This window comes from Vipera berus (genome assembly GCF_964194415.1).
Source record: "Vipera berus genome assembly, chromosome: 6".
NCBI lineage: Eukaryota > Metazoa > Chordata > Lepidosauria > Squamata > Viperidae > Vipera > Vipera berus.
The window spans coordinates 42,583,031-42,608,368 of NC_138208.1; the positions used below are offsets into that span (position 1 = coordinate 42,583,031).

General features: G+C 44.8%; 1 protein-coding gene across 1 annotated transcript in view; it reads right to left on the reverse strand.

Moving 5' to 3' along the window:
• Positions 1-25,338, reverse strand: part of WIF1 (WNT inhibitory factor 1) — a 77,806-nt gene that overhangs the window by 12,021 nt on the left and 40,447 nt on the right. The window contains exon 3 of the mRNA XM_081331860.1: positions 2,281-2,389. Within this exon, the coding sequence (XP_081187986.1) occupies positions 2,281-2,389 (109 nt within the window). The remainder of the gene's footprint in view (positions 1-2,280; positions 2,390-25,338) is intronic.

Below are 25,338 nucleotides of genomic sequence, written 5' to 3' on the forward strand. Positions count from 1 at the left end.
ATTATCCTCTTGAACGTGTGCTCCCCAGATGTGTTGGGACTCAGCTTTCCTAATTCTCAGCCAATACCCATGATAGGTCAATATTTTTGGAGATGTAGCTCTTCTCATAATTCTGGGAGGCATCAGGGTGGAAAAGGTTCCTTTAGGTTGGTATGAATAACCTCTATCATCCCAAATCCAAGGAAATGCCTCTGCAGCAGAAAATGGAGCTCCAGATTGATGTGCGCAGAGTCACACAGCCTGTATTTTGCTGTCAGATGTCTTTAGGAAAGGCCTCTGCAGCTGAGAACTGAGCTCCGGATTGATGCACGTGGCAACCCCTGGAGGCTGGGGGGCGGCGGCGACCTGCGCATCAATCCGGAGCTCCATTCTCAGCTACAGAGGTATTTCTTGAAGGCCTCTGGTAGTGAATGGAGGCCGGAGGCGAGATGTGCAAGTGGTGGCGAGTAGCTGCAAAAGAAATGGGCTGGCTGGCTGGGGCTGACAGGGCCACCCCTGTGATGTGAGACAGGGGATAAGACATCTCCTGAAAATAAGACCTGCTGCCTCTTTTGGAGGCAAAAATAATAATAATAAGCTGGGTCTTATTTTTGGGAAAGCATGGCATATAGCTTCAGGTGGACTTTCCTCAAGAGAGGCACCATATAGAACATATGTAGTTTTCATAGTAGAAACTTTTGTTAGCCATTCTACATTAGTTTTCTATGGCTAAAAAGTTATGGAGTAAAACATTCTTAGCAAATTCTTTATAACAGAGGTGCCCAACCTTTTGGGCACCAGGGACCAGTTCTGTGGAGAGAGGTTTTTCTGTGCCCCGGGGGTGTGTGTGTGTGCGTGGTTTTGTGTACTGCCTGCATCCTGTGGATAGAGCTTTGCTTGTTTGTGCAGACTGGTTGCTGGCATTCTGTAGCCCGGTAGTGGTTCACAGACCGGGGGTTGGGGACCCCTGCTTTATATTATTTTTATTCCTTTTTCATCCTTGGCTACTTTTACATTTTCATTCACAACAAAATAAAATCTTACTTATTTAGCTACTTAGTTCTACTGAGTTAAAGTTTATATGTTCATTTTGATGTACAGAGATGGTTTTCCAACTACCATGCTGAATGTAGTTGCTTTGTATATGATTTTGAAAAAGATATAAGATATTTCTACTCCAGAAGCCATCTGGACTGCTAGCTGTACATTACTGCAACATTGACAAGGCAAGAGTCAGTATTCTCCTTTTCATCTGAGGACAGCAGGCTAGGTTGAAAGTGAAGACGCCATTTTGCCTTTTAGCATCAAAAGGCCACTTATAGACCCTCAGCATCTATAGACTGAGGCCACAGTTGCCTCTGCCAAATGAAAGGGCTGATTTTGTTGGTATCAGAACTGGATGTTTCTGTATCTTGCTTGATTAATATGGGCACATTTTCATTGTGCAAGAATTTTAGTGATGCACAGCCAATATTTGGCATTCCTCCTCTTAGTCTTTTCAGATGTGGAACATAAGATGCATAGATAATAAAACTTTCAAAGACTTTCATTGTTACCAAATTATTAGATAATTTGATTCAAAGAAGTTATTGCAGACACATGTAATAACATTTGCAAACAGATTCTATTCTATTCTATTCTATTCTATTCTATTCTATTCTATTCTATTCTATTCTATTCTATTCTATTCTATTCTATTCTATTCTATTCTATTCTATTCTATTCTATTCTATTCATTATTGTATTACTCTACTTTTTATCCTACTTTATTTTATATAAGCAAAGGAATAAACTGTAGGAGATGATCAGGCTGAGCCTGAGGGAGGGGTCAAACACATCATCAGTCATGAGTCCCTTAGCACCCACAAGAGATCTAAGTCCAGCACACATTGAATTCCTGTGACTCTTTTTTACTGCCAGCTTGCTTGGCCGATACCCAGTTCAGATTTTTGTAGAAAGCTTAAGCTTGCAATAAATCTTTATACCCATTTGAACTGCCTGGATCTCCTGATTTCCGTGGCGCTTGATATAAATCTACTTATTACTCCTGCCTGCTATATTCCCCACAATACCACCTGGTGAGATGGTTTGGGTTGCAAGAGAATGATTAGCTCAAAATCATCAACAAATCAGTATTTTTTAAAATCCTCACAATTAACAGCATTTTTGATCTTTAATGGCACACACACACACACACACACACACACACACACACCAACAACATGTGGGTTCAATACTTTGTTTCATTCTTCCTTTACTTGAACAACATTAGATGCATAAATAAAGATGGATGCTACAGACCTGAGACTTGGTGAGGTATCATTCCAAGTAGAGGGATGTTTACCGTTGGGTCAGCCATTATGCCTTTATCCAGAGAGTGCAAAGACAGGAACTCATAAAAAAATTCAGCCTGCATGAAAATACAATGTATAAAAATATATAATAAATATATTCATTTTAATAATGTATTTCTATTTTTTACTTCAGAGTCTTATTTTGATGAGAAAAATGCAACTAGAAGTTCAACTCTGTGTACTCAACATTGTGTCATTTACTTCTGGATAAACAGAGAGAAGGTAGAAAAGTCATGTCCACTTTCTCCATATTTTACATGATTTTATATACTTTGATAATGTGTTCCTTCAGTTGCCTTTCTTCTAGACAATTTGTAGAGGGAAATTAAAAATAATGGCAAGCCCCAAAGAAATGGTTGGTATCCCAATCAGCTGTTTGGTGGTTAGTGGTGAGACTGCAGTGATGGACTGGCAGTGTCAATGGAGCCTGGAGGCATTGGAGATACTCCATTGGAGATTGGCAGGGTATCTTTTAGGATGGCAACATGGCAGATCCTTCCTCATGGTGGAAGCATTTGATGGCAGTGGATTTATTTTTTGAGTTGAGCAAGCCCATATGTTGTACAGACATATTCTAGACTAAAGAATTCAAAACATTTGAGCTGTTTCTTGAGAAGGAAATGTTTAAGGCCCCTAATCATTTCATTTCCTTTCTTCCACATTTCTTCTATTATATACTTTTTAAAATGTGGCTAACAAGTTGTATCTATATCCCACAAACTGACCTACCAGAGATTTGCATAAGACTATTACAGTGTTGATGGTTTCATTATCAATCCTTTTCTGAATATACCCTAACATGTAATTTCTCTCATTTTTTACCCTATGTGTCTTTATACATCACTACATAATTTATTTTATTGTGCAATAACAAATAGATGAGGATTGCACCAATGTATATATGTGAAGCAGGGGATTGTTATCCCAATGGGTAACATTGATACTTGCTTAAAACTGAATCTCATGTATTATTTGGTTGATTATCCAAATAATTTGGTTTTTATCATTCTGAATAGTTTATGGTCAGCTGCAAATTTGACCACCTCAGTATTTAACACCTAGATCAGAGGTCCCCAACCCCTGGTCCGTGGACCAGTACCAGGCTGTGGCATGCCAGCAACCGGTCCACACAAACAAGCAAAGCCTCATCTGCGGGATGCAGACAGCACACAAAATCATGTACCCTCCGGTCCACGGAAAAACCTCTCTCCACGGAACCGGTCCCTGGTACCCAAAAAGTTGGGGACCTCTGCCTTAAATTAAGATAATTTATAAAAAAGCATTGGTTCCAACATGGTAATTATTATTTTTTTAAAGAACATTATTGATTCCTTTTCTTTATTTTTTAACAAGTTGTAGTCTGTAAAATAATAACTTATCTCATAAATACTAAGTTTATTCATGAGTCCTCAATGAGTAATTTCATCAAAGGCTTTTTGAAAATCCAAATATACAATGTAAACAGGGTGACCCTCATTCACATGCCTGTTAGCTGTCTCAAAAAACGCCCCCGAATTGTGAAAATTATCAATTGTTACTTTTTATGATGTCTCACTTCAAGAAAGAAAGAAAACATGACATTATTTTTCGTCCTGTAGTATAATTAACGAGAATGCTGGATGTTGGAGAAAGAAAAAAAACTTTTGAACACATTTGTAACACATTTTTTCAAATACCATCACTATTAATTAAGGATTACTGGTACACTCAAACATTTTACTGTGTCAATAATAAGGCTTTCCTGATGTGATGAGAGAAGAGTTCACAACCTATGGTTAAAATAATTGACCTCTTTGAATTTTAGAAAACATCTATAGAATCTACAAGTTGTTTTTGGCTACACTTGAAAAGTAGTGAGACGTTCTCCCTATAGCTTAGAAAATGGCTTTGAAGTTTGGGACATAATTCCTCTAACACATCATTACCATGAACTATCTTTTGATTATGATCTTATGAAAGTATAAATAATATTTTTTCTAAGTTTACACTGTGATGAGAAATAAAGATTTTGGTTTTAGACCACTAACTTTTTTTTCACTTTCTTTACTTGCTGGCTTCAGTTTGCACAGAATATGTAACATTCAATTCAATTCAACCTTTATTACACTCAACGGCCAGCACAAATATATAATATAGCATTTTCCAAAAAGTAAGCTCTCTGTAAAAGAAATATGAAATTTCAGAAACTACTGTAAATAGCAAATACATTTAGCCATAAAGGGTTTTTTTCTATCTAGGGAGTCCTTGAGTTATGATGGCACTTGAAACCAGAATTTCCACTGCTAAGTGATACAGTCATAAAACATGACATCATGTGATCTCATTGCTTAGCAATGGCAATTCCTACAGCCTGATTGCCAACGTTAAGTGAGGATTGTGGGTCTTTAAGCAAGCACCTCTTTGCAACTTCCTGCTGGTTTCCAATAAGCAAAATCAGGGAGGAAGTGAACAGAAAATTGTCCCAGATGGCTTGCAAGAAAACTGGCAGGCAGAAGAATGGCTGCTTCTGGGTGGGGGAGGCAGTGAGGGGCTGTGCAAATGGCCAGAGTAATGTGGTGCAAGCCCAGCAGGGCTTGGGATAGTGACTGCCGAGTGGAAGAGGGTGTGTGAGGCAGCACAAATGGCAGAAAGGCATGGTGGGAGCATGATGGGGCTTGGGATGGCTACTGCCAGGTGAGAGAAGCAAATACGGGAGGGCTTAGGGTGATTGCTTTTGCTGAGGAAAGGTGCCCAAAGGTCTGTGAGTGGCCAGAGACGGTGGGTGAATGGCCAGGGATGTGTAGTGTGAGTGGCAGCATGGTTCTCAGAGGGTGTGTGAGTGGGGAAGACATACTGGCACAACTTGTGACCTTCCCTGCCAGCAGGGAAGGCAGCAAATCACAATCATGTGACTACAGGATGCTGCAAATTGGTTACCAAGTGGCCAGATCATGATCATGAGAGAGAGAACTACCTGTACTTTTTAACAATGAAATGCAGTGCTTTTTTTGTAAAAGAAAAAGGTGCCGGAACTCACACATGTCATACAACCCGCCTTGCCTACCCTACAAGGTTCTATCCAAAAAAGATGCCGGAACTCCGTTCTGAGCGTTCTATGAGAAAAAAAAGCCCTGATGAAATGTATACACTGAATTTTAATTTGTTGTTAGAATTGTCATTTTGACAACTGATTAAAATCCTTAGAAAAGGAACAATGAGAGAAACACAACGAGGATCTATCTGTGTGATATTACATTCGGTGAATTTTATGTTGCTATCTGACATTTGGAATATTGGGAAACATAACTGCACATACTTAAAAAGACAAATAGCAAAATATTTTTAATAAATGATCAAGCTATATTGCCTGAAGATAAATACGTTTTTGCTCCATTGGATACAATTTCTATCTATCTGTTCAGTTTATCTCACATTTCTCCCACTTAATCAAATTACTGAGAATTACTGAGAAAAGAGATATTGTTTGCTTGCAATAAATTCGTGCACTATAATTTGGTTCCTTCTAGGATTTTTTCTCTAACATTTAAGTGTCTTATTAGTACAGTATAAAAACTAGAAGATATGATGAACTCCAACCAAAAATATATTATTGCTAATACTATGTTTTCCCCAAAAGTAAGACCTACCCAAAAATGAGCCCTAGCTTGGTTTTTGGAGGTGGGCCTAATATAAGCCCTACCCCAAAAGTAAGCCCTAGTTTTGGAGCAAGGCACACACCTAAAAATCAAGCTAGGGTGGGGGTGGGGAGGTGGAGATGCCCAAGTTCCCCACACCTGCTTACTTTGCAGCCAGGCCTCTCCTCGCCATTCCACTTTTTCTGTGGCATCCCCAGGCCTGCATTTTGGCCATTGCAGCTGAGAACTGAGCTATGGATTCAATCCATAGTTTTGTTCTTGGCTGGAGTGGCCTTCCAGAAAACCCTCTGACTACGAAATGCAGGCCAGAGCTCCATTCTCAGCTGCAGAATGAGGCGCTCCTTCAGCTGCAAAAATGGGCTGGCCAGGTGGGGCTGTCAGTGCCGAAGGTAAGTGGAAAAGACACTCTCCCCTGAAAATAATACCTGATGCCTCTTTTGGAAGCAAAAATAAAAAATAAGACCAGGTCTTATTTTCGGGTAAACACGGTATATTCAAAAAGAATATATAAAATAGTAATTAAATGAGTGACAGTTGAAGAATCTTAAAATATATCCATAAAATATTATTAAATTAATTAACCAGCTTTTTAGGATATTATACAGTATCTATTGTACCATCTTCTCAGTTTTAATGCAGAGACACTGTATGATTGGTGGTTTCTCAATATGTTAATAAATACATATGTTATTTCAGGTCAATGATGTTTATATAATATCCTTACACTCTTAATAATTTATTTAGATGCCTTGAAGCAATGAATATAGATAAAAAGAAAAAAATAAATATTCTACAAATATGGTTCCTTATAATATATTATACTACCTACATGGAAATATATATCCCATAGAAACTTTGGACTGTCCCTCATTAAGTCAAATTTTGGCATGCCATGCAATCTCTATGCATACCTCTTGGTCCATTTATGTCAAGCTTACTTTATCAATAAGTACTGCCTTTAAAATTTCAAAGTAAGGCCCTGGCTGGTTCCCTTTGATATGATTTGCTTTCTCTGCCAAGTGTTTAAAAATAAAAGAAGTGTACTAAGTAATTCAATAGGGTAAAAAGGAAAGTAAGCTCAATGTAACAAGATACTAAAATCACTGTAGCCCAGAAAGTTTTGTTTCCCTGTGGCTCAGATGTGTGGGGAAGACTTCTGAGTTACAGTCCAACAGGATCTTACTTTAGAGCCATCAGCTGAAAATAAACATTGACTCAACACCAGATTCAGGAATCTCTCCATGTGCAAAGAAAAAACTGCTTTCTTTCTTTAAAGTACTGCTGGTTTATGGGCAAAATTGCATCAGCAGCAGACTATAACTTATGTTTAATTTACTCCTACAATCATGCCTTATCTTCTACAACCCATTAGGTCTTCACATATGTAGCGGCATCCCCTAAAGCAGGGGTGTCAAACTGCCGGCCCGCGGGCTGGATGCATCATCAGGAAACCATGCCCACCCCATTGCCGGCAATGGAGAAAAAGCTCCAATATGTCGCACGACATCACGTGATGTCACAAGTTTGACATGTCCGCCCTAAAGGGCCACAAAACTCCAGATCCCTCTGTCCCTTTCTCCCAGATAACTTGGGGGTCTTTTGGATCACAAACACAGATCTCAGGATTTCTCGTTCTGATCGTTCACCCAATCACCTCTACTCACCCAGCTAAGTTCACCTGCACAGTCCTCCTGGTGTGTCTGGTGCCCCCTCTACTCTTTGGCTCACTCTCACACCATTCTCTCTTTGGGTTAGCTTTGCTCTCTCCCTCTCTGTGAGTCAGCATTGCTCCCTTTCTCTCTCTTTGGATCGGCTTTGCTCTTGTTCCTTCTTTCTCCCTCTTTCTGTCAGGCCCCTACTGTCTCCCATGCAGCCCTGCTCAGCAGGAACTCAATGGTGGGGTGCCGACAGGGTAAGCTGACAAATGCTTACCCCTCTCTTCCTTCTCTCCTCACCTCCTCCTCCTCCATTTTCTTTTCCCCATCTCCGCTATTTCCCCTCATGCTACTTCTCTCTCTTCTTTGCTCTTTCTCCATCTCTCCTTCTTCCCTTCTTTGTTCTCCCCCTCCTTCCAAGCATCTCCTTCCCTTTTTATCCCCCCTTTCTCCTGGGCCACCTTTTCCCCCTTAATTTCTGGTGGGCCTCTGTGGGATGCTATGAGACGATTAGGAGCCCCAGGTTACCTGCCTGCACCATTCAGCAGGAGCTGTGGGACCCCTTCTGCTGCCCAGTTGATCATAACTGTTGGCACGACCGTACAACCAATGCCAGTCAGCCAGAGCTCCAAGGCCTCCACCACCTAGCTGATCACACGGACCAGTGTTGGGGCTTCCTGTGATGCCCAGCTGATCACGCTACTCTCCCTTGCTACACAGTCCCACCCAAATTTCTTTGGTCCTCCAAAGAGTGAGAGACAGTATACTAACAGCCTGTACGTACATTAGATGCCTCTTGCTGGTGAGATGATGCTAATCCTATAGCAATTCGTATCAACAGGGTCTATGGGTGTATTGGGGGATGGGTTTAGCATGCCCTTCTCTATGGTTTCATTGGGCTGCAATTGTGTTTCTGAGGTCCTCCTGGCAATGAACTCTTCCATACTGTTGTCCAAAGAGCCATATGCCAGCCACTGCAGGGGATGAATTGCCCTTTTTGGTCTTGATTCTCTAGGGCAGACATGTCAATCTCGTGATGTCACATGACGTATCAGAGCTTTTTCCCCATTGCCGGCAATGGGGTGGGTGTGGTTTCATCATGACGGGCTGGCATTTTGACACCCTTGCTCTAAGTTCTGCTGGGACTCTCTCTGGGGGTGTGGCAGGCTTAGGTATCTCTGGGGGTGGTTTCTTGTTCTGTGGTTTTGGCTGTTGTGTGGAATGCTCACTAGCCTGGTTTACTGGTTCCCTGAGGATGTTTTCCTGTTCCTTCACATGGGGCACAAATTCAGGTACTTCTGCCCTGGTGCTCCTGGTCCAGTACTTGTGTCTGATGTGGGTGGGTCCACTTCAAAGGGCTTGTGTGGCAATACCAGTTCATACAGCTCTCCTCCTGATCACTGTCCCCTTCTTTCTCCAGTACAGAAGAAAGCAGCTGTTTATGGGTCATTGGACCCCTCCTCTCTGGGCAGGGTTCTGCAGGTGGTAATGTATGCTGCTGGGGGGCTTGTACTGCCTCATTCAGAGATAGGAGATGATTTCAGTGCCACATCTTCAGTTGTCCCATGGTCCCTTCTGGGAGGATCCAGTACACTGGTAGCCCAGCCAGTTTCTCACAGACAATGTAGGGTTGGGAGCTCCACCAATCAGCTAGTTTATACTTCCCTGGGATACCCAGATTTCTTTTTTAAAATAATATTTTATTGATTTTCTCATTTTACAATTGGATATTTAAAAAGCAATGTGATGACTGGGTTAATCAATAGTTCAATAGTGTACATAAATCTTTAGTATAAATCTCATATTACAACATCAGATATTTCCTCTCTTTTTCCATTAATATCTGTTCTCATATTAGGCTAGTACAATTCTTATTGTTATCAACTAAATAAAAACATCTTTGTTACAGTTATCAATACTTTTTAGCTTATACATATCTTAATTGCGTTTACACTTAATCCTTGTATACAATCAATGTCCTGTTATTGCTTTTTTCTCAGGCTTTAATTTCCCATCAATATTCAAAGTAACACTATTATTTATGATTTCCAAGTATTTTTCCCTTTTCATACCAAAGTCTGATATTCTGGTTACATATCTTATCTATTTGATTATAATATTGCTCTGTTTTCTAAAAATTATCTATTTTCCACCATGTTCAATCATCTAATTGATAATGCAGTATCCACTAATAAATCAAAACCATTATAGATGTTGTCTGGATTAACCAATAATTCAGTAATATACATAAATTCTTAGTTTAAGTCTAATATTAGAACATCAAATACTTCCTCTCTCTTTCCAATAATATCTGTTATATCATATTGGGCAAACACAATTCTTATTTTCAGCTAAGTAGAAACATCTTTGTTAGATTTATCAATAATTTTTAGCCTATACATATCTTGATTGCGTTTGCATTTAATGTCCTTGTATAAACAATACCCTGTTATTGCTCCCCCCCCAAACTTTAATTTCCCATCAATATTCAAGAAAACATTATTATTTATGATTTCCAGGTACTTTATATGTAGGTGACCAAAAGCTTCCCTTATCTCAACTTCTCCCTTTTTCCCTTTTCATACCAAAGTCTATATTCTAGTTACACATCTTATCTATTTAATTATAATGTTACTCTATTTTCTAAAAGTTATCTATTTTCCACCATATTCAACCATCTAATTGGTAATATAATATCCCCTCTAATAAGTCAACACCCTTATTTTCTTCAGCCTTACTCTGGCTTTCTTCCTTTGCCAGCTAACCTTCCATGCCAGTGCCTTTGAATCATCAAATAGTTCTCCCTCTATTTTAAATATATATATTATTTGGAAAAAGAAGTCTGGGCTTCAAGCAAAGTTTCTTTTAAGTAATAACAAATTGTAATACCATAATTTGCTACAAAATGTCACCAATGCCGTTTTATAGCTTTTTAAGTCCAAAACATATATGGTGGTTTTTCAAGTCTTTTTTTAAAGAAAAAACAACAGTCTCCAATAAGAAAAAAGAACACTTTTAGTCCCCAAGTTTCAAAAGAATATATATCCAATTAGGTTAAAATTAATCTTATGGTTGCTCTGTTTCCCCTGAGTAGTTAGTCGCCGCTTTTCTTAGAGGGTGGGGTAAAAATTTCCTTCCCTCTTTCCTCACAGGGGGAAAAAACCTTTGGGCAGCTTTTTCAGGAAATAAAACTTAGAATCTTAAAGAGAGGATCAGATCTCACCCAGTTTCATCTGCATTGCTTGAAAGTTGCTTGGTGGTGCTTTTGACTTTGGCTGTCAGCAGCTTTGTAACTGGTTTGGAGGGCTTCCCCAATTCAAAAAGAAGGGCTGCCACCCTCCCATGACCAAAAAAAGGTCCCCTCCTTGCTTGTCGCTTCTACAGGGCGACTTTCGACCCTTTCCAGGGTTTCCCCAGTGGAGTGAATTCAAGCATGAAAGACGGAGTCCCGTCTTCCTGCGTCAGTGGCGCTGCGATGTCATGCTGGAAATTGGATGCCCAGATTTTTCAGTAGTACTTTATTGCCTGGCTGCAAGTCCTGGATTCTTACCTTCAGGTCATAGTTCCTTTTGTTCCTGCACTCTCGGGTCTCTGAGATAAACTGGGCCCTCTCGTATGCAGTTTTCAGATTCCTTCTTGTCCACATAATTTCAGTGCAGGGTCAATGAAGTCTATTCTAATGATACTCCAAATGCTAAGTCTACTGGCAGTCAGGCTTCCCTCCCAAACATCAGCCAGTAGGGAAAGTATCCAGTAGCATCATTTTCTATACTGTTTATGCATGCACCATGGCAGAAATGTATTGAGTACAGTGCTGCTTTTGCTCTGCAGTCAGTGTTCCTAACATATCAAGGAGAGTGCGGTTAAATCTCTCAGGCTGCAGATCCCCTTGGGCAGGGCTTTTCAACCTTTTCACCCATTGTACCACTTTTAGGATATGGCAACATCCAAGTACCACCAGTTGCCTAGCAAGGTGTCAAAAACTTGATGACCAAAAAAAAAGAAAAGAAAAAAAGTGATGAAGTACAGATAGTCCTCAACTTACAACAGTTCACTTAGTGACTGTTTGAAGTTACAATGACACTGAAAACAGTGCCCCCCATGCCACAGCCGAGCAAGACACCTGCCTGCCCGCCCAGCAGCGCTCTTCTTCCTGTCTGAGGTTTTCATTGTTGTGAGCATTTCTGTTGAGGATTGGCAGTGGGGGTGGGGTGGGGTGGATGTTTGGTTTTTATTCCCCCCCCCCTCTGCTGGGTGGTTGCAGCAGGTTTTGGTCACTTCACATGACCCTGGGACACTGTGACCATCATAAATATGAATCAGTTGCCAAGCATCTGAATGTAAATCACAAGACCCTGGAGATGCTGCAACATTCCAGGTGATCTGCACTTCTTCTGGGCTCAGCAGAAGCGCCAGGATCATCGCCGAGCTCCAGCTGGAGCCTGGTGCTGATCCTGGCGCTTCCGCTGAGCCCTGACAACCTCAAAGAAGCGCTGATCCTGGCGTGTCCGCTGAGTCCTGACAGCCCTGCAGCTCCAGCCATCTCTCGCTCAGGCTTGTGTGGTGCTGCCACCAGTTCAGCTCATTCTCCTCTCCCGCTACCACTTTTCTAGAATGGTCGCATACCACCTGCCCAGGTGCCAATGTACCACAGGTGGTACCCGTACCACTGGTTGAAAAGCCCTGATCTAGGTTGCTGTGGATGCATATGAAAATAGGAATTCAGAGATTGCTCCTACAGGTAGTCCTTGACTTATGATCACAATTGGAACTGGAATCTCAGTGGTAGAATGAAGCAGTGATTAGCCCTGCCCTTGGGGATGTTAGGGAATGATGTGTGACTTCTGGATGCCCAGCAAGTTGAGCAATTGTTTGATGAGTCGACCCTCAAAATCTCTGCCTTGATCAGAGTGTATTTGCTGTGGCAGCCCATAATGAACAAAGAATTTCTCCACCAGAATGTTGGCTACCATGACCACCCATTGGTCTTTCATTGGGAATGCTTGTGTGTAACGGGAGAAGTGGTCTGTCACCACTAATACATTCCCCTGCCCACTTGTATTGGGTTCTAGGCACAAAATGTCAATGCAGACTAGCTCCATGGGTCCTTGACTGTGTAGATGACCCATTGCAGCAGCCCTCGAAGGTAGGGTTTTTTGCTGAATGCAGCATATGCAGAACCTTCAGTAGTCCTCGACTTCCATTCTCATTCATGGCCAATAGAACTGATCCCTCAATAGTTTGAAGGTCCTCTCTGGCCCCAAATGTCAATGGTCGTTGTGTAATGCTGTTAATACTGCTCTATGTTTCTCTGGGAAAAACAGCTGCCACTTTTCCTTGAGGCCATCGGAGGTGCCCCTCCAATAAACTACCCCACTCTGAAGCTGGAGCCAGTCCCATTCTTTAAACAGCATCCAGGTTGTCTTCGGGGAGTTGGTCAGCAAGACCTCTCAATGACCGCTCTGCAGGGCCCTTAAGGTCAGCCCGCAGAGTGGATCTTCCACCTGATCACTTCTCAAATCCTTCTTGATTAATATTGGCAGTCCCCCTCCTCTCATCTGGGTGGGATAGCAGTATAACTTGGAGACACTTGCAGTCGTGACCCCAGTGGCCTCCGCTCCCACTGCTTTGCTAACCCGGTGTTTGATCCCTTGATGTAAGAATATCATCTGGGATAGCCTAGTCCACTCTTCGCCAGTAGCCTTAGTGCCATGAAGCCTTCTTTATAAGGCACCTGCATCTCAGTTCCCTACTCTGGGCTGGTAGTTTAGGCTGAAATAAATCTGGACAAAGTGGCTAACCATCGATGTCAGTGGGTTGTTGTCGGTCTTGACCTCAAACTCTACAAGTAATCTTTCATACAAGTAATCTTTCAGCTTATCCGCCACTGCCCATTTCAATGCCAGGAACACTAGTTTATGGGTAGGATAGTTCTTCTCAGGTGGGGTGAGGTCTCTGCTGACATAGGCAACCAGCCTCCACTATCCTTACCCCTCCAAAGCTGTCCCAGCTAGCATCAACATGTAATTCATAGAGTCGATTTGGGTCTGCGTAGGCCAAGGTGGGGTGTTGGTCAGGCTCCTCTTCAGTTGGTCAAAGGCCTGTTCACACTGCTCTGTCCATTATGCTTGAATTGACTCTTGGGACTTCCTGGGTCCCTTATCCTTGTGAAGCTCGCCCAAACTGTTAGACACATCCACTGCTTCCTCATTTCTCAACAGATCACTGAGGGGGTGGGTTATTTTTGCAAACCCTTTGACAAACCTTCAACAGTATGAACAGAACTCTAGAAATGATCTTAGGTCAGCCACATTTTGAGGTCTGGGCCAGGAGACAATGGCCTCAAGCTTCGAGGAGTCGGTGACAATGTGATCAAGGTATGTGACAGATACTTGGTAGAATTGGCTTTTCTCTAAGAGCAGGTTCAACCCTTCTTCATGGAATCTGGTCAAAACCTTCTCCAGTCACTCATTTTGTTCAAGGGTTTCACCAAAGACAATGGTATTGTGTAGATATACTAGCACTTCTACCAGACTCATGTCTCCCACCATCCCTCCATAAGTCGCTGGGGCCTTTCATAACCTTTGAGGCATCTAATTAAATTCATAGAAGCCCAGGGGGCAGATGAAAGCAGTTTTCTCTCTATTATCTGGACAGATGGGGATCTGGTGGTAGCCACTTCTCGGATGTAGCACACTCATCCACTTTGCCCCCAATAAGTAATGTAGGGCGTCTTCAATCTGAGGGGTAGTGTACTGATCTGGAATGGTCCTCTCAGGGACCTGTTCTTCTTCCGGACTACCACTATGAGGGAAGCATAGGGCTCTGAGATCCTTTGATGATTCTGACACTCTTTAGTTCTGCTAGATGCTCTCTGAAGTCATCTATGTCACTTAAAGGAATCCGCCAAGATCTCTCTCAGAATGGCTTATCTTCCTGTAGATGAATTCAATGTTGAGCATTCCTAGAGTCAAATTCATCCTTCGATAACAGGTGTTGCCACCTCCAAGTTGGTCTCTAGCTCTCTCTAGCCATTCTGGGGCAAGCTGTGTGTTCTTTGGGTAGAATTGATCTGTTGAAATCTCACCTTCAACCCCTTCCATTATCTCCGGCAGTACAACAGTGGTGACCAAACTCATTTGTCCCAACAACATCCAGTCTTTCAATGCCACAGGGAAGTTAGTAACATTCCAGACTCCAACCAAGATCCGCCTTCTAGACTGACACAAAACCTTTGTGGAGACCACCTCTGGAATTACCTCCACTCCGACATTCTGCTTTTTGGGGTCAGATTCGAGGATGAGGTATGGCCCAGGCTCCTCACAGTCTGTCATGCCCCTATTGGAGCCTGAATCTGCTGAGGAAAATGAGCTGGAACTGGAGCCAATGGAAGTTGAGGGAGGGGTGTCTGTGGCTTCAAAGGAATGTGGGGAAGATCAGGCTGAGGCAGGCCAGGGCCTTTCAGGATTGGGACAGGATGAACACAAGAGACAGAGCTCAGGTGATGAGCAAGGGCCACTCCTTCCTGATCCTAGAGCACAGAGAGTGGAACAACGCAGGCAGGCTCAACTACCTGGGAGGAGAGTGCCCCACCCCTCTCCACAAGACACACCTGGAGACTGAGACTTAAGGAGATGCTGTGGGGAGGGGCATTTGTTGGGAACAAATGCTGAATGCTTGGAGTTTTGTGTGCCGTTGCTGATCTTGAAAACAACTCTCTGATCTCTTGTTCTGTGTTGTGATTTCTGCTTGGAAACCCTGAAACTCTGACCCTTTGACTGGCTGACAAACTTGATTTGGTGTTCAAAGACCTTGGATTGAATTTTGGCTTCTCTTCTGAAACTGCTCAGGCAAGCTTGTATTTCCACAGACTCATTAGATTTTGGATGTATGATTCTTTCCCTGTTATCTATGTGGCCTTGAGTAAATTACTCTTCTAATCTAACTGTGTGTGAGTCAAAACCTGAAGGAGGACAGTTTGTTCCCTACACACACTTTCCCTGCCTAAAGAGTTAAAAAACTTGTGAAACTACTTGCAGCCAGAGGCTTACTTTGTTCTGTGGCTTGCCAGAAACGTGAGAGCATTTGGGGAAAAAGTGGAGCAAATAAAGGGCGGTTTGAATTGCCAGTTGACTGTTTTGCCTCTGTGCCATGCCCTGGGTCATCACTCTGTGCCATGCCCTGGGTCATCACACAGTCCAATCTGACAGATGCCCGCAGACATGCCACCTGTCATGGTTGTAGTACTCTCCCTGGATGGTCCATTTTCCGCAGTCATCCCACACCTTCTGGGGGAGCCTTTTGCTCTCACACCAAGTGTCGGTATACTATTTGAGTGCAGGATGAACGTTCCCCCACCACTGAGTCTTTGTTCCCAACTCCTGGTCCATGGACCAGTACCAGGCTGCGGCATGCCAACACCCTGGCCACACAAACAAGCGCCATCTGTGGGATGCAGTCAGCACACAAAACTGGTCTGTGAAAAACCACTCTCTCCACAGAACCGGTCCCTGGTGCCCCAAAGGTTGGGGACCTCTGTGCTAGGACAATTAGAGCAAGCAACCATCTGACCAAGTTAGTCTTTGTCAGAGTCCTTACCAGCCCTGGTTCCACCAATGATAAATGATGGTCAACAAGGTAGCTGGCTAGGCAGGAATGTTCTGACCAGTGTTTATTGATGGCAATTAACAGCAAATAACAGCAATTAATAGCAAATAAAGTCAGCACTGGGAGTGACTTGCTCCCAGTGCCTTATATATAGGCAATCCCCTTAGCTCCACCCCCCATCCAACCAGCCAGCATCCAGCGTCCATCCCTAAAACCAGCATAGCTGGCCTCCGCCTCCCCCCTCCAGCATTGTCTCCAGCAGTCCAGCATGCAGCCAGGAGCCTCAGCTGTTGGGTGGCCAGAGAGAGAGCAGTCAGCATGCAGCCAGGAGCCTCAGCTGCTCAGAGGTCAGACAGGGATTCCTCAGGCAAAGGGGAATTCCCCTTCCTTTCCCTTCCCTGAAATGGCAAGCCCACAGGGCTTGACAGGCTAGCTCCTGGGGGGGCACAGACATTGGCCAGGGTATCAAAGGTTTCAGTTTCCAATGGGGGGGAATGTTAGCTGGATACATAACCATCATATGGGAATCTCAGTTCCAATGCCCCAAATTTCCAAATTGCCCAACCTTTGTATGGGCAGGTGCTTCAGGTGCCTATCATAGAAATCCCAGTACAATGTCATTTGTGGATCTGAGTCCAAGAGGGGCCTCATGTAAGTGCCCTCCACTTATACTGGTACCAATGGGGAAGGGCTCACCAGTTGTTCAGGGATCTCAGCAGTGAGAGACATAGGATCTGGCCTGACAGTCCATTCTTGAGTGCTCCTGTGAGACTCCAAAGGCTGTTGCCAGACCCTTGACACTTTATCCTCAGCTGGCTCTTTTGTATATGAGTCCCTTGCTAAAGGAGGTGCTCTCATCCCTCCTGTCACTGAGAGGGAAGTTGATGAAACTCCACTTGTGAGAGGCAATGCCCCAGGCTGTACTTGACCACTCTTTTGGCTTGAGCTAGCTAGCATCAGCGGCCACCCAGTTGGCTCCCTAACTGGGGCCCTCTTTAGTTTCCCGACTGGACCTTGTTTCATGGTTTGGGTGGCTTTACTGAAGCATGCCTGTAATGCCTTGCACTCCCACAGTTGTAGCAGATCACCTGTCTCACCAAATTCTTAGCTGGGGTAGAAGAGTCCATCACTTCATTGGACAGTTCAGCTAAGCCTCCCTTCATAGGCGAACACCCCTTGTCATCCACAAGGCCATCGTCTCTGTTAAATGGGATATTTGTACTTCAATAGCGGTGAGTCGGGCATCATTGCCCACAGTTCTCCTCATTCCCACACTTTGGGCTCATTCTTGAGGCGATAATTTTTTAAGTTATCAGGCTTATTACAATTTCTATAACTATTTGATTCCTGAGAATTCTGGAGTTGAAGTCCACAGGTCATAGCCTGAGAGGGGACCACCAAAAAAGGCCTTCTGTAACATGCCCAGAAAAAAGAGAGAAAATGGTGGCTCATCAGGGTGGCAGTGGAACCTCATAAGGGAAGATTATAAGGACCTGCCTCCCTTTTCCTAACAAGAAAGCAGAACTCTTGAAACAGGCATCATTTGAACAGGAACTTTTATTGGTAGGTACAGACAGCAGGAAAGCTAGGCAGGATCTGAAAGTTTCCCACCCATATCAATAGGTTAAAGGAGCAATCGAAACCCCACCCCAACTGTCCATCTGGTTGGTTCAAACAGGCCAATCCATAGGTGTCACTTCACTGTGGGAACGAACCAATAAGTCGCCTCTTCTCAAGGTTGTCAGATTTCAACAGCTTCCTCCCTCCACCTGGAGATAAGGCAGATGGCCTGGAGGCACATTCCATTCACACCCCAAAACAGATACATCAAAGCGTATAGAGCAAAGCAGAGGAAGTATCTCCCCCAGTACTGCAAGGGTCCCTGTGACTGCCCCCCCCCGGACAATGGCAGAACCCAAAAAGGACAGTATATGATATATAGGGTTCTGACATGCCCTAGAAAAAGGAGAGATCCACCTGAAAAAGAGAAAACAACAACAAGAAAAAAGTGAAATGCCAGGATTAGTCAGGTTTATCAGAGAAACTGGCCTGAAACTATTTTTAACAGTCTAGAGGCTCTAACATGCTTCTTATGTACCCATTCATTTTGGGAGGCTGGGAGATCTTTCCAGGCTACCAGGTATTGGGTGGAGCCATGATACTTCCTGGAATCTAGAATTTCCTTAATTTCTAAATGTTGTTGGCCCTCTACCATAATGGGTTGAGGAGGTGAGCTTTGGCTGGTCTTAAGGATGGATATGACTCCTGTTTTGGTAAACTACAATGAAATACTGGGTGAACCTGTCTTAGTGTTTTAGGGAGTTCCAATTCCACTGTTACCAGGCTAATGATGCATCTTATGGGAAACGGTCCCACAAAATTGGGGTCTAGTTTCTTTGATGGTTGTGTGGACCTTAGGAACTTGGTGGAGAAGTACACCTTTCCCCTCACTTGAAATGGTTTTGGTTCCATTCCTTTTTTGTCTGCTTGTGCTTTGTAAGCCTCCCTAGCCTCATCTAGAGCTTTTCTAACCACTGGCCAAGTGTTCTGTAGTTGTTTGATCCAGGGAAGGGATCATGGATTTGTTGACTGGTAGCTCAGGCATTGGGTTGAAACTCTGTCCTGTCATGACTTGGAATGGAGTATAGCCAGTGCTGGAATGTGCCGTGTTGTTGTAAGCCACCTCTGCGAAAGGCAGTAGTTCAGTCCATTTGTCCTGTTGATAATTTATAAAACACTTCAGGTATTGTTCTAGAACTGAGTCCGACCATTCTGTCCCCCCATTCGCTTGCAGATGATGACTAGATGACCTAGATTGGTACCTAATAGATCAAAATATGCTCTCCAAAACTCTGAAGTGAACTGGACCCCCCCAATCCAAAATTATGCGCTGTGGGGCACCATGCAGCTGGTAGATGTGTTGCATGAATAACTTAGCCAAGGCCTTGGCTGTTGGGATTTTTTGGCAGGGAATATAATGGACTTGTTTGGAGAATAAGTCTGTCACGACCCAAATGACAGTGTTCCCCGCATTCTCCGGCAGCTCCACTATAAAATCCATAGAAATCTCTCTCCAGGGTGCTGAAGGACTCACAACTGCCTGTAACAGACCTGGTGTTTTCCCCTGCCTGCGCTTTTCTGCTGTGCAGACAGGGCAGCTATCTACATAGCTTTCAATGTCCTCTTTAATGGAGGGCCACTAGAACTCGTTTGATTAGGTGGAGGGTCTTTACAAATCCAAAGTGCCCAACCACCTTTGAGTTATGGCAAAGCTGCATGAATTTTACTCTTTGGGTTTTCGGCACATACAGTTTCATCCCACCCAGGGTAGTCCATCTTTCATTGAGCAAAGGTTCTTGTGATTCAGGAACCAGTCGTCTTTTTCTAATGCTTCTCTGAACTCTGCTCCCACTGTACTGTCTAAGGTGGTTGGCTTCTTTGCCTGTGCCCTCATGGTGACTGGGACCGCTAGCTGTTTGGGGATCATGAAGGGCTTATCCACTTTGGTGCTGTTATACTGTGGCATCCTCGCTAAAGCATCGGCTAGAAAGTTTTTTCTCCCAGGGATATATTTGATAGTAAAATCAAATTAGTGGAAATGTTGGGACCACTGGGCTTGCTTGGGAGATAGTTTCCTTGGGGTCTTAGGGCTTCAAGGTTTTTGTGGTCACACCATACTTGAAAGGGGATTTTGCTGCCTTCTAAAAAATGTCTCCAAGTTAAGAGAGCCCAGTGCACAGCATATGCTTCCTTTTCCCAAACTGCTCCTCTCTGCTCAGTCTTGGTAAACTTCCTGAAAGTGTAAGCACAGGGTTACAACTGGCCCTCTTGATTCTCTTGGAGCAGTACTGCTCCCACTGCTATGTTGCTGGCATCAGCCTGTATAAAAGTTTTTCTGGGTCCGGGTGCTTAAGCACAGGTTCAGCTGAAAAAAGCCTTTTTAGTTTTTCAAAAGCTGCCTGATACTCCATAGTCCATTTCAAAAGTTGGCTGCGCTTTGGTTTACTCTCCCCCCTCATTTTCAGTAAGTTAGTAATGGGGAGAGTGATCTATGCGAAAGAGGGAATGAACTGCCAGTAAAAATTTGCAAACCCCAGGAAGCTTTGCAATTGCCTTCTTGTGCGTGGTGGTGCTCACTCTAACACAACCTGCACTTTCTCTGGATCCATTTCTATCCCCTGGTGGCAGATACGATATCCTAAATAGTCAATCTTTTCCTTGTGAAGTTCGCACTTCAAGAGTTTAGCATAGAGGCGGGACGAGTGGAGCTTGTTCAGGACAGCTTGGACTAGCCAGGCATGCTTCTCCTTTGTCTCAGTGAATATTACAATGTCAGCCAAATACACCAAAAACCCCTTATACAGGTGCTCATGGAGGACCTCATTGATCAGCTGCATGAGTATGGCTGGCGCCCCTTGCAGTCCAAAGGGAAGTACTCGGACCTGGAAACACCCTAGGGGGCAGTTAAATGCTATTTTCCACTCATCTCCTTCTTTAATCCTAACCCTGTAATAAGTTTCTCTCAAGTCCAACTTGCAGAAAATTTTCTCCTTAGAAAGGTGGGCCAACATGTCCTTCATCAGTGGCAAGGGATAAACATTGTTTTTGCACACTGTGTTCAAAGACCTATAATCCACACACAGGCAAAGTGACCTAACTTTCTTTTTGTGAAACAGCACAGGGGCAGCCATTTTTGGCCTCTCAGGTTGGATAAAACCCTGTGCCAAATTCTTTTCAATGAACTTCTGCAACTCCTTGAGTTCCCTGGGAGTCATTGAATAGAGTTTGGGCATAAGCAATTTAGGTCCCGGGAAAATCTCAATGGTGCAGTCAGTCAGTCAATGGGGGGGGCAATTCATCGGACCACTCTTCGCTGAAAACCTCAGCCAGGTCGATATTCTTTAGGTATGCCTTCCAGTCTCTGTTCACTGGCAGCTGCCATTACCTATGATTTTTTTCTCCTTTTGGCTTTAGGCTCTCTGCCCTGCATGGTTGCCTTCCCTTTTGGAAACCTTAGTTCTCCCATCCCCCAATTCACTCTCGGGTTCCAGAACTTTAGCCATGCCATTCCCAAAATCAGGGGCCACTCCATGCCAGGGGCTATAATAAAAGTCAAAGTCTCTGTATGATCCCCCATCATAAGTTCAACTGGTTTTGTGGTAAGAGTGGCTGGAACTCCCCCTGCAATGGACTCATCTAGCTGGTCAAAGGAGATTGGTTTCTTCAGCCTCCTCACTGGAATTCCCAAATTCCCCATCAGGGTTGGGCTGATTAAGCACCGGGTACAGCCTGAGCCTTCAGGGTTACTTTCTCCTCCATCCCTGGGCTGAACAGTTCTATGAGGGGTGAGGGGCATGATGGGTCCACTTAACAGGGGCTCGTCATCGGAATCACTGCCGGCAGTCTCCGGCGGCTTCCCTGGTGGGGCCAGAGTTCTCCCTGATTTTCGGAGGGTTGGACCTTGACGCCTTTCATGGCAGTTTCCCAGGGATGCTGCAGGGTCTTTCTGGCCTTCCCTCCCCCAGACCGGTCCGGTTTGTGCACTGGAGTCATCGAGTGACATTCAGCAGCCCGATGGCCCTCTTTAACACACTTGAAACATGCAGTTGAGTACGGAACTGAGGTTGGGGTCTTAATTGCTTCTCTCTTCCCCTTTGGTGGAGGCAGCACCTTCAGGTTCAACCACCCCATTGTTTACTATGGGCCAGGTCGATCTCTGTTTCTTCAGTCATGACACACCAGGCATGGAGGCGGGCTGGATTTCCCCAAGCAATGCATGCTTGGTAGAGTCATTATCCAGGCCGTCCTTGAAATAGCCCCTCAGGATTTCCTCTGGCCAGTTGAGGCAGCTGGCCAGGTCTTGGAACTCCTCAGTATATATCCACCACTGGTCATCGACCGTGCCTCATGGTTTTAATGTGTTCTCTCGCTTTCCGGTCTGCTAAGGGGTCCTCAAATTTCATCTCAGGGCTGCCATAAACTGAGGTGCATTGGCGTTATGCAGGGTCACCATCCACCAGGCACTGCGCCTTCCAGGGTCATGGTCACCAATCTGACCAGTCCGCTGTTGCTAGGGATGTCTCACCCATACTTGTGCATGTAGCTCAGGACTTGGGCCAAGAAGAACCCCAACTGCTGTGGCGACCCATGCTATTTCACTCCCAGAGCTGGGATTTTCTGATTGGACCTTCAAGCCCTCCTCCTCCTGGCCTGATGTCCATCTCCCCCAGCTGGGGTGGCTCGGGCTGCTTTGACCATCGCCCCCGCAGCTTCCGAAGCACTGGTGGAAGGGCCAGGGTTGACGAGTTCACACTCCCAGACTTCTTCTGCCTCGTCCAGTCTCATTGGTACTGAACCTTGAGGTTTTTGAAAGCTTCCACTATCAAGTTGATGTCCTGCTTAAGAAAGTGATCAGATCGGGTTGCCCTTTCACCCTCTTCCTCGCTGAGGTTGAATGATCTCTCCACCTCACACTTCCACCCGGGTTGGTGGCTGCCTCAGTGGAGGGTCACCTTCATGGCTTTCACTTCCCAATCATCTTTCTTTCCCACTTGATCAACCATCTTGATTTCTCTCGGGTCTCTGCCTCGTCGGATGAGCCGGCAGAGTCTGAGCTGCTGTTGCTTAGGCAAGCTTTTGTGGGGGCCTCCACCCAGCTCTCGCTTTCTCCTTTCTGACTGCCGTATTTAGACATTATCTTGCACGGTCCTTGCAGTAGGAAGTTCTCCGTGTTGACCACTTTGCAAATCCTGCCAATGTAAGGACCTGCCTCCCTTCTCCTACCAAGAAAGCAGAACTCTTGAAACAGGCATCTTTCAATGGGAACTTTTATTGGCAGGTACAGACAGCAGAAAAGCTAGGCAGGATCGCCTGCCCGAATCACTAGGTTAAAGGAGCAATCGAAACCTCACCCAATTGTCCATCTGGTCTGTTCAAACAGGTCAATCCATAGATGTCACTTTGCTGTGGAATTAATCAATAAGGCGCCACTTCTCAAGGTTGTCAGGTCTTCACAGCTTCCTCTCTCCGCTTGGAGATAAGGCAGGTGGCCTGGAGGTAAATTCCAATCACACTCTGAAACAGATACATCAAAGCGGATACAGCAAAGCAGAGGAAGTATCTTTCCTCCAGTACTGCAAGGGTCCATGTGACTCCCCCTCCCTCCCAGGAGAATGGCAGAACCTGAAAAGGACAGTATATGATATCTAGGGTTCTGACAAATATGTTGTTTTAGGTTTTCCCTTTCGTAGCCATAGAAAGAAATAATTCTTGATTATTGTAAATTGTCAAGAAGTTAGAAGAGTATTTTTCCCTGGGGACTGTGCAAAGAGAAACACAGAAGCCTATAAAAATATTAAGGAGATGTACATCTTTCTTTCAAAGCCATCTATGATTCTATGGTGGTAGTAACTAATGAGAACCAACCAAGCTGAAGTCTCTGGTTTTATTTAAAATTTACTTAATAATCTACTTTTTTAATTGGATTGCTGTATACCATCCAGAGTCATCTTTCATGAGATGGACAGCCATATAAATTTGGTAAATAAATAAATAATATCTATTTGAATTCTTGAAACTCCACTTCTTTTATTTAGTAATTTACAAGTTTACATTTTTATGATTAGGGAAGACAGCCTTTTTTTTCTGCCCAAGATGGCGACGGCCGCAACTTAAGCTTCAGGCGCTCTTTGAGGGCCCCAAAGGAATTTGCTCTGGGAAGCCCTAGGTATGTTGAGGCGATTCTGGGGGTGGGGGATCTAAAAACAGCTGCTACACGCTGTTTTTGGTGGCGCTGAGCCCCCCCCCTTCGAATTAGCGGCGTTTTAACATCTGCCATCTGCCGACCTGCCGGCCTCATGATGGCGCCGAGCGCAGCTATACCGTGAATCCTGGACGTCTGCCTTGCTTCTTTTCACCTGCTTCTGGCTGAGCTGATTTCATGCTGTTGCTGGCCGAGGCGACTTTGGGATTGGGGTTTTTTTTTCAAAACAGCTGCTGGGCGCTGCTTTTCGTGGCGCTGAGCCCCCCCCTCCGGAATAGCGGCTTGTTGATTCAATCGAACGGCGCTGAGAACTGAGAACTGCCTGCCGAACTGCTAAGCTCTATTATGGCGCCGAGCGCTGCTTCGCTGTGAAGCTCGGGACGTCTGCCTGTTTTTATCTGCTTGCGGGCTGAGGCGACTTTAGGGATTGGGGGATCTTTGAAACGGCTCCTGGACGCTACTTTTCGTGACGCTGAGCCTTCCCCCCCCCGAGCTAGCGGCCTGTTGATCTGAATGAGCAGTGCTGACAATCCCTGCCGACCTGCTGAGCTCTGTTATGGCGTCAATCACCGCTACAGCGCCGTGAAGCCCAGGACGCCTCACCTGCCTTCTTTCCTCTGCCTGTTCGCCGTGGATACCCTCTGCTTGTCGGAGGGGCAGCGGCGACGACCCCACCGGATGGAGATCCTTTTACGACCATCTGCTGGCTGACACCGTTCTTTGGTGGCGAGGAGCCTCCTTTTTCTCCCGGATGGTGGTTGCAGATTGTGGGCCTGGTTATCGGCCTCGGCGGACATGTTAGTGAATTCCAGGACTCAACATAACTGCTGGGATCACTTCTCTCCGCCGTTGAAGGATGGCTTGGACTGGTGGATGGACATTGGGGAGAGAATGTTTTGTTCTCCCCCCCCCAGACTGGCGGTGCGGGCTGGCGTTGTGAGGATTGACAGAGGCCTGGCCTGCCTGTTCCTTACTTCTTTTGTTGACAGGCAGGCATTACGGCTAGCTCCATACCTGGGAATTAAGATCTCCCTATGGATAATCCAGTGTGGACGGGACCGAACTGTGGTGGGAGGACGGTTTTGGACTGGTCAGCGACCACCTCACTGGTGTGGGAGACCAGTTGGGGTGGGCCTGGCTTAGGACTCCCCTTTTCTCTCTCTGCTCCAGTTAGACTCCTCAGCCGGAGTGAGAGGACGGCTGAGGTTGTCCCTTGGAATTCCATCTCAGGTGAGAGCTGAGATGGCTTTGCAGATTGAGAGATATGCCCACTGGACCTGTTCTTTTTCCATCTTTGTACCATCAACGAACAATCCTTGGCCATATTTACAACATCGGCCCCAAGA